The sequence below is a fragment of the Primulina huaijiensis genome, chromosome 11 (genome assembly GCF_012295235.1).
Source record: "Primulina huaijiensis isolate GDHJ02 chromosome 11, ASM1229523v2, whole genome shotgun sequence".
Classification (NCBI taxonomy): domain Eukaryota; kingdom Viridiplantae; phylum Streptophyta; class Magnoliopsida; order Lamiales; family Gesneriaceae; genus Primulina; species Primulina huaijiensis.
In genome coordinates this window covers 1,122,720-1,132,204 of record NC_133316.1, presented here as the reverse complement: position 1 = coordinate 1,132,204, position 9,485 = coordinate 1,122,720, and the positions used below count along the sequence as shown (strand labels likewise).

At 41.1% G+C, this 9,485-nt stretch overlaps 2 protein-coding genes across 4 annotated transcripts in view; both read left to right on the top strand.

Moving 5' to 3' along the window:
• The window catches only part of LOC140988928 (uncharacterized), a 15,967-nt gene extending 13,320 nt beyond the window's left edge, over positions 1 to 2,647 (top strand). For all 3 annotated transcript variants that reach the window (XM_073458026.1, XM_073458027.1, XM_073458029.1), the window contains exon 2: positions 261 to 2,647. In XM_073458026.1, coding sequence (XP_073314127.1) covers positions 584 to 2,488 — 1,905 coding nt within the window. In that variant the 5' untranslated portion in view covers positions 261 to 583 and the 3' untranslated portion in view covers positions 2,489 to 2,647. The remainder of the gene's footprint in view (positions 1 to 260) is intronic.
• A 223-nt stretch (positions 2,648 to 2,870) lies between these two features.
• LOC140988869 (15-cis-phytoene desaturase, chloroplastic/chromoplastic-like) lies at positions 2,871 to 4,567 on the top strand. Its single transcript, XM_073457944.1, has one exon. The coding sequence runs from the start codon at positions 2,995 to 2,997 to the stop codon at positions 4,447 to 4,449; it is 1,455 nt and encodes a 484-aa protein (XP_073314045.1). The 5' UTR covers positions 2,871 to 2,994; the 3' UTR covers positions 4,450 to 4,567.
• The last annotated feature ends 4,918 nt before the right edge of the window (positions 4,568 to 9,485 follow it).

Below are 9,485 nucleotides of genomic sequence, written 5' to 3'. Positions count from 1 at the left end.
GTGTGTCTATATTCTTTTTACATGTAGTCTATATATGTGTGTGTGTCTCTACTCTATATATATATATATATATATATATATATATATATATGTTACATTCTTAGTAATTAGTATTCCTATAAAGCTGCAGCTGTTCTTGAAACTTACCCTCGTAATTTTGCGTAACTTCATTGGAGCTGTTTATTGTACTTTAAACCACACAATTAAATTATTCTTAATCATAAGTTCCTGAAGTAGACCTCTTCGTTTTCTTACAACAGGTGATCGAATCTTAAGGACTCTATATTACTGGCAGCAGTTGGAATGGCTGCTTGGGTTGAAGTTACTCTACTTTCCTGTTTAAGAACCAAATTCTGGTTTTCTTTATAAGTGCAGTGCTTCTCCTAAGAAATTGATTGAATGGATAGGTCGGATACATCTGGTTTTGTGAGCGGTGGAGGTAGTTTGTTCCACTTTATTTCTCTTGTTTTTTTCATTTTAATTTATGGACTTTCTTATTAGACTCTAGTGGCATTCATCCAACCGGCTGGCCCTTCATTTATTCACTTAGATAGTATAGGGATAAGTTAACCTAAAAAAGAATATGTATTCGGCTTTTTGTGGTGATTTCGCTAAGAATGGTAAGATCAGGGATACCACTCTGCGATTGGATGGCTTTGGCTATAGTGTCCGTGAAACTGCCACATTTGGTGGCATTCAAAGTAACAGTGGTGGTCGAGGAAATTGCACGAATGCACCAGATGATGGGTGCAAATTAGTCCTTGGACTAGGACCAACCACAAGTGCATATTCGAATGAGTATTCACCTTCGGTGCATAATAAAGCCAAAGAAATTGCAAATATGTTCAATCAAGAACTATCATCTCAACGTGACTCGATTTTAAAGTTAGGGCTGTCTGGTGGCACGGATGTGGTTTCCAATGTACTCGAGTTTTCAGCTTCCACTCAAAGTCCTTCTGATGCAACTCGTCTTCCAGATCAAGTTTCTACAGATCGTAGTAGACTTACTGCCCATGTAGATGATGAGGGTTCTACATCAGCTAAGAAATCGGGTGGATACATGAGAAGACTTATTTTGGCACCGAGGATGGAAGCCTCTGAGATTTTGTTGACCCCGAATAAGTTTCTTGAAACCAGTGGGAAATCCAATATACAACTTTCGCAGCTGAGTTCTGAACATTCTGCTATCTCGAATTACACCATGAGTGCAGTATCCGAGCCTGGAAGTGCTACAGTTTCTTCAGATCGCAGAGGGAGCAACACAAAACGATGCAAGTTTTCTGGATGTATAAAAGGATCACGAGGAGCAACAGGTCTGTGTATTAGCCATGGAGGCGGCCAGAGATGCCAGAAGCCCGGATGCAATAAAGGTGCTGAGAGTCGTACCGCCTACTGCAAAGCTCATGGAGGAGGGAATCGGTGCCAGCATCTAGGATGCACTAAAAGTGCTGAGGGAAAGACGGATCACTGCATAGCACATGGTGGGGGCAGACGTTGCGGATTTGCAGGAGGTTGTATCAAAGCAGCACGCGGCAAGTCTGGGCTCTGCATCAAACATGGTGGTGGAAAGAGGTGTAAGGTCGAAGGGTGCCCCCGTAGTGCTGAGGGGCAGATTGGCCTGTGCATCTCTCACGGTGGGGGACGTCGGTGCCAGTTTCTCTCCTGTGCCAAGGGGGCTCAGGGAAGCACCATGTTTTGTAAAGCACATGGTGGAGGGAAACGATGCATATTTGCCGGATGCAACAAAGGTGCGGAAGGGAGCACTCCTCTCTGCAAAGGGCATGGTGGGGGGAAGCGTTGCCTATTTGATGGCGGAGGGATATGCCCGAAAAGCGTTCATGGTGGCACAAATTTCTGTGTTGCTCATGGCGGGGGAAAGAGGTGTGCTGTCGCAGGATGTACTAAAAGCGCTCGTGGGAAAACAGATAGTTGTGTCAAACACGGAGGTGGGAAGCGATGCAAATTTGAGAACTGTGATAAGAGTGCTCAAGGAAGCACAGATTTTTGCAAGGCACATGGTGGTGGAAAGAGGTGCAACTGGGGCGAGGGAAAGTGCGAGAAGTTTGCTAGGGGGAAGAGTGGGCTATGTGCAGCACATGGTAGTTTGGTTCTTGGTCGAGATACAAGCAAAGGTGGAATGATAGGACCGGGGCTCTTCCATGGATTAGTACCCTCTTCTTCTACTGCTAGGAGCAGCTTCGAAAACACGTGTTCTTCATCCGGAGTGAGCATAATATCCGATTCTATCGACTCTTTAGAAAAGGCACAAAAACGGCATATGCTGATCCCGCCTCAGGTTTTGGTTCCTTTGTCCATGAAGACCATGTCGTGTTACTCAGGACCTTTGGGTTCGGAGAAGCTAGTAGAGAGGAGCGGCGAGGATGCAAGAAAGAGCTTGGATTTTGCGGTTCCTGAGGGTAGAGTTCATGGTGGTGGACTCTTGTCCTTGCTAGGGGGAAATCTTAATAATGCTGTTGATGGGATTTGAATTGGTTCCACTATTTATTTTTACATTCAATTGTGATATTTATGTAATGTGTAAATTATGAAGTTCTTGAGGTGGAACTTGTGCAAACACTTGAATATTTCTATTGTTAAGTCCCAACTGAATGTTGAATAAAAGCTGTTACTATATATTGTTATAATATTCCTACAATTTAATCAATTTCAACGTAAATCGACTACTTTCTTGGATTAGAGATCTCAAATTTTGTTGCTCCAAAGATTCATATTTGTTATGATATAGACATGGAAAAATACATCTGCTCTTTCATTTTTAATTGTACAAAAATTATAGTTTTTTTTTTTTAAAAAAAATATGTTCCTTCAAATTTGATTTTCTTATATTAAATTTTAAACAAGAAAAACCGTGTTAGCCAATAGCCAACGGGATAATGAAGTTTATATCTTCTTTGGATAAAGAAAGCCATGCGAACCGCACATAAAGCGGCGCAGTCGTAAAGTTCCCGCCACCACCGCCGTCACCACGGCCCAATGATAGTTGCTCCGATTTCCTTCCCGATCTCTTTCCCTTCCCACTCGCATTGTTTTAACGTCACAAAATTGATCTCTGTGAAACCACTCAATGCAACGCCACAGCAAATCTCCCTGGACTTATCCCCACCCAGTGACAATCCAATTCTACAACCCACCAACAAAACAGGCGCGGTTGTAATCGGCGCCGGTCTAGCTGGCTTAGCAGCCGCGACACGCCTCCAAGCCGAGGGCGTCCCTTTCCTCCTCCTCGAAGCCTCCGACGCCGTGGGCGGACGTGTTCGTACTGACTTTATCGACGGATTCACCCTCGATCGAGGCTTCCAGATTTTTATCACAGCTTATCCCGAAGCACAAAAGCTGCTTGATTACAATTCCCTTGATCTTCAAAGATTTTATTCAGGTGCGCGCGTTTACTGCAACGGAAGCTTCTTCACGGTAGCGGACCCGTTGCGGCATTTTGTCGATGCCTTGCAGTCTCTGACGAATCCCATTGGTACGTTCGCTGATAAGATATTGATTGCATTGACTAGGATTGGGGTTTTGAATCAATCTGATTACGACATTTTGAATGCGGACGAAGTCAAGACCATTGCCTTGTTGAGGAAAATTGGCTTTTCGGATTCAATGGTGGACAGATTCTTCCGACCATTTTTTGGAGGGATTTTCTTCGACAGAGAGCTTGAAACCACTTCCCGTCTGTTCAATTTCGTATTCAAATGTCTTGCACTCGGGGACAACACCCTCCCGAAGAATGGCATTTCTGCAATTCCCGAACAATTGGCGGGAAAATTGAACCCAGGTTCGATCAAGTTGAATTCAAGGGTTGTTTCTTTAGATCAAGAATCAGAGGAGGGTGTGATTGTCAAGTTAGAAAGTGGGGAAGTGTTGAAAAGTGATCTTGGAGTCATAGTAGCCATTGAAGAATTTGAAGCTGTGAATCTTCTGGCAGGAAAAATGGATTCCAATCGGGTCAAGAAACCAGTTCGGAGCACAGTCTGTTTGTATTTCTCAGTGGACAGGGAAAAGGTCCCGGTTAATGAACCGATACTGTTTTTAAACGGGTCGGGCCGAGGAATAGTTAACAACATGTTCTTTGCAACAAATGTGGCTCCTTCTTACGCCCCTCCCGGAAAGGCCTTGGTGTCTGTAACTCTAATCGGATTATACGAAACTGTCCCGGATCAAGAATTGGCCGAACGGGTCATGGAGGAGTTGTCGGGTTGGTTCGGCAAGGCTTCAGTGGGGGCGTGGCAGTACTTGCGAATGTACCGGATAGGATTTGCCCAGCCGAACCAATGCCCACCAACTGATTTAGTAAAGGATCCGAGGCTGAATCCGGGGTTGTACGTATGCGGAGATTATGTGACGAGCGCGACGTTTGATGGAGCTTTGGCCTCCGGGAGGAGGGCTGCCGAAGCTTTGTTGAAAGATAGGGCGACTGTCAAAGTGTGACGGACAAGAATTCTTGATCATGAAATGTTATGTACAAGAATGTGAAGTTTTTGTCGCATGTATCGTTTAATTCCATTCGTGTGATTCGTTATTTTGCTTTAAGGTAACCAATGCACCAAACATTTTGACAAAATTTTAGTATTTAGATTATCAATAAATAACATCAATTTCTATTAAAATATCAGAAATTCACATGATTTAATGATATTAGTATATAAAAAGAATTAGTCACTGTGGAAGATAGGCTAATCCCGTCTGTACATCTTTCAAAAGATTTTAATCGAGTTCGAGCTACTTCACTACGTGAAAAATCTATACTGAGATTTTAATAACTGCAAGTCTTGATCAAAATTCTGGATACATTAAATTGATTGCTTTTAATTCAAATTTCCCCTTATTAAACGAAAGTCTTTATTCCCATGAAAACCAAGTGTAGTTAGGCGGAAAGGGTTGAGCTCAAATAAATGATTAATGCGCAAAATGATAAAAGATAATTTCTTTTGCCACTAAAAATTGGAAAGTGACTTCCCATTTACAATGTGTCCACACACACAAAGATACGAAACCGATGAAGTCCTTGAATGCGATGATTTATGTCGTCTAGCCAATTAGCAAATTAAACCACATTATTTATGTCATGTGAATGTTTCGTTTCCACGGTGTTTATGTGATGAGGGTGAGAGTTAAGTGTATCAGAATGTAGGTGTTGTGCGTAGATGTTGTAACACTCACGACAACTTGCAGCGGAAATTATATTTTAACACATAAATTAAATAATACTAATATGAGGNTGAATGTTTCGTTTCCACAGTGTTTATGTGATGAGGGTGAGAGTTAAGTGTATCAGAATGTAGGTGTTGTGCGTAGGTGTTGTAACACTCACGACAACTTGCAGCGGAAATTATATTTTAACACATAACTTAAATAATACTAATATGAGGGACGAGATATAAATCATGCACAAGTATAAAATACTTGTGCGTTGCCTCAGGGCAAAATAATTCACTAGAAAACTTGTAAGTTTACAAAAACCAATACTAGTGAAAGAATAAAACAACTCCCTTAATAAGGCGAATATCAAATTGCATCCTAAAACTCTAACAAACCGTAAGACCAATTATACACAGGATGCATCAACTGAGAAGTAAAGAAAAACTTCAAAACTCAACACTCTAATCAAAACAGTGATTAGGTGTTGACTTCAGATGTTGTCAGCACTTCACAGCAACACTTGAAACAACAGCACGAGATTGCTCCGGTCTCGAAAACTCTTCGCGCACCACTTGTCTCTCCAAAAACCTTTTTACGCTCTATATATTCTTCTTTCTCTTCTAAGTCCCTTTTTAAAGATTAAGAGAGCAATTTCATTAGGAAAATAAAATCATATCTTAAAGATATTATCATATCAAAATATCATTAAGAAAAACTCCTTTTTCAAAACAATGATATCATATCTTAAAGATATTATCATAAAAAATAAATCTACACTAGATCATATCATTAAATCGAGATTATTCTCAATTCTAGAAAGGCAAAACATTAAAGATCTTAAACAAGGAAAACATATAAATTTAAAAGGAAAATGTATCAAGGAATAAAATTCCTTTCAATCTCCTCCTTTTTGCCTTTCTGGACAAAACAACCCAAAAATGGTTTTACGGCACAACTCCCCCTGAGTTAGCAAATCCGTGATCTACATATGTTGCACCATAACATCGAAAAAGTTCATTAATCAGGAGAAAAACGAGAAAAACAACAACGTCAATCAAATAAAACAAAAGCAAGTACAGTCTTAAAACCATCAACTCAAAATCTCATTATCCTTCATTACTGCCAGCATTATCATCATCAGCCATTTTTGCTCCACTGGTTTCAGCTGTATCTACTCCCCCTTTTTGTCCAGAATGGACACCAACATCCAGCAGAAGCTCATAATCAGCCACTTGATTTTCATAATATGCAATGGTCTTCTTGGCATTTTCAATTTGTTGTCGACCATAGGCAATCTGAGCTTGAATATAGGAGATAGACAGTGTTACATAACCAGTAGGAGGGACATCTGTAGGATGCGGATCAGCAGTTTCAGGCACAGGCTCAGATGTTGTATCATCAGTGTTGCCAACATCCGTAGCAACACCGGTATTCAGCCAAGGCAGATCAATCCTTCTGTTGCCTTTGAAATAAGCAGGAGAAATCTTCAGAACATCTCCGACAGGACAGAGATCTTCATCAATATCCTTGATGAAACCTTGAGATTCCAAGATCCCATAAATCAGTGAAGGGAAAGGCAGCTTGGTTTTCTTGAAGTCTCCTTCAGCATATTGTAATGCTGTCTTGAACACTAGCTTCCCAAAGTTAAAGGCTCTTCCAGTCCCAATAGAAAACAACACCAGGGCCTGAGATCTAGTCACAGTAGTAGAATTGGTTGAAGGTGTCCAATTCCAAATTGAGGTCTTGTGCAGCACAGAGAAAAAGGAAGTGAGATTGGCAGCACTCAACTTCTTGGGATGGTCAGGGAATACTTTGATCAGGCCTCCAGTGAGCACAGAGGTTATAGCATTTATGTCCGGGTTTTCTTCAACTTCCTCAACATCCGGAGTGTTGTAGAATGCATTGATCACAGAAGGTGTGAACTTGTAGATACGATTACGAACAAACACTCTCCCATACTTCACTGAATCCTCATCTCCAACACTACCCAGGAGATTGCAGTAGAATTCCAACACAACACGGCGGCAGTAGGGCATAGCAGTAGTGACAGTGGAGAACAACCTTCGGTTCTTCAAAAACTCAATTAAGTTGTATGTCCCATATGCGGCAACATCAATATTTTTCTCCTCAATCAACTCTCTCTCAATAAAAAGAGGCCACAATTCCAAAGCATCTTCAGAATAAAACTTGGTGGAGAAAGACTTACTTAGATCATAGTCAACAGAGTCAATGTTGTGCTCGGTGTTGTCCACATCCTCCTCAACACCTGCAGGAGTAGCAGCAACATCTTGAGATGACTCACTTTCTTCAGAGCCAATGTCTTCAGATTCAGCATCATTTTGTTCCTCAGATTCAAAATCAGACACAGAGGATTAAGTGTAATTCTCAGAAGCTCCAGGTCGATTTTCCTCAAATTCCCTCATCATTTCCGGATCAGGTGTATCATCCTTAGAAATTTGTTTCTTGGCAGCCTTTTCTTCCTTAATTTGAGCAAGAAACTCGGCCAGAGATTGTTCTTCTTCAGGCTCAGCAGGGAATCTTTCATCTGCAACATTTTGTGGTTCTGTGACGGGGTTTTGCTGTTGAACATCAGAAGTAGAACTGGGTTTCTTTGCAACAACAGTTGGTTTTGGGCGAGCCGCCAACTCAAAATCATCATCATCGGAGTCATCTCCAGATGAGAAATCAGGGTCCAGAAGATTTGAAGAGGTAGATGCTCGAGGCTTTTTGATTGGAACAAAGTCAGGATCAAACCCTGCTTGTCTCTTGGACCTTCGCGGCATAGGAGCGGGGGGAAAAGCTTTATTCAGGATGTCAAAGTCCGGTGGATTCTCAACGTTGATCTCGTTCCCAGGTTCACCAGGGGCGATTATTTCCAGCGGAATTGGTTCTCCTGGCACAGCCACAATTTCCCGGCCCTCAACATTTGCTTCGGCGGTGGGTGTTGTGTCAGGTGACTCTCCACGCATGCTCGCAGCCATTTCACTCCTAATGTCGTGAGGATCGAAGCCAGCCATCTGCGAAATCAAGAACAAAAGAAGTAGAGTTGTTCGAAGAACACAGACAATCATGAGGAACAGAGATAGCTTATGCAAAAAAATGAATAATGAGGGCAGGAGAAATTTTAGAATGTGAGGGAAAATTAAAGACGGTAAAGTCATTCCTCATCCATTCCTAATTATTTAAACACAGCCCTCCAACGGTAACATTTTGTTAAGCCGCGACTTCATCACCTTACCAAACCAGTTTTTACTCTCACCCAACGGTAACTTTTCTGAAACAGTGCAATCATCATTTCAAGAAATCAGTCAGGATAAAACACCACGTCGAATTGTCCCCACAAACGGTTAGAGATCAAGATATTTCAAAATTAAGTTGGTTAAGTTTTCCTTCGTATTTCATGAATTAAAAACTGATAGCCCACTGGACTTGATGAATTTACATAACATCAGAATGAATGACTTATATTTATGCCTAAAATATGATCAAAAATGAAATACACACGCATGTGATCAAACTGTGATCTGTCTGTACTTAAGTGTTGGCAACACCTCCTGGCAACACTCACAATCATTTTTAATTCAGACATGGTAGCTCCCACTCTAGAAGAACGGTCTTCATTGGACTCCTCTAGGTAGCTTTTTCCGTCTCTATTTTGACTTAGAAGTGGTAGCTCCCACTCTAGAAGAACGGTCTTCATTGGACTCCTGTAGGTAGCTTTTTCCATTTTCTTCTTAACATTTTTGTTCTATTCTTCTCCTCCTTTCTATTTTTCACCTTATTGATCAGGATTTTTCCAAGTCATTTTTCACATTGGACAAGGTCATGTGACACACCAACATCCTCAACTCCTTAATGACTTAGATTGAGCATAATCCACACTTTAGAAGATTTTTGTGAGAAAATTTGATTCTCAACTGAGAGCACACCATTCAGTATCCTTCACTTGTACAGACTTCACACAAAACAGGATAAATGCAATATGTCTAGTATCCTAAATAAATAAGATGCACATGCATGCTGAGTGTTGTCCACAGGTGTTGTAACACCCAGGACAACATCCGTGAGTGATCATTGTGCACACAAGCTGAGAGACTTCCTAAGATTGGAAAATCTCTCAAAATCTAGTGGTTTTGTAAAAATATCAGCCAGTTGATTCTCAGTTCCAACAAATTCCATTCGAATTATACCCTTCTCAACCAAATCTCGAATAAAATGATGTCTAATGTCTATGTGTTTTGTTCGAGAGTGTTGCACTGGATTTTTTGAAATATCAATTACACTTGAATTGTCACAGTACACAATTAAGGTGTCACTGTTGAATC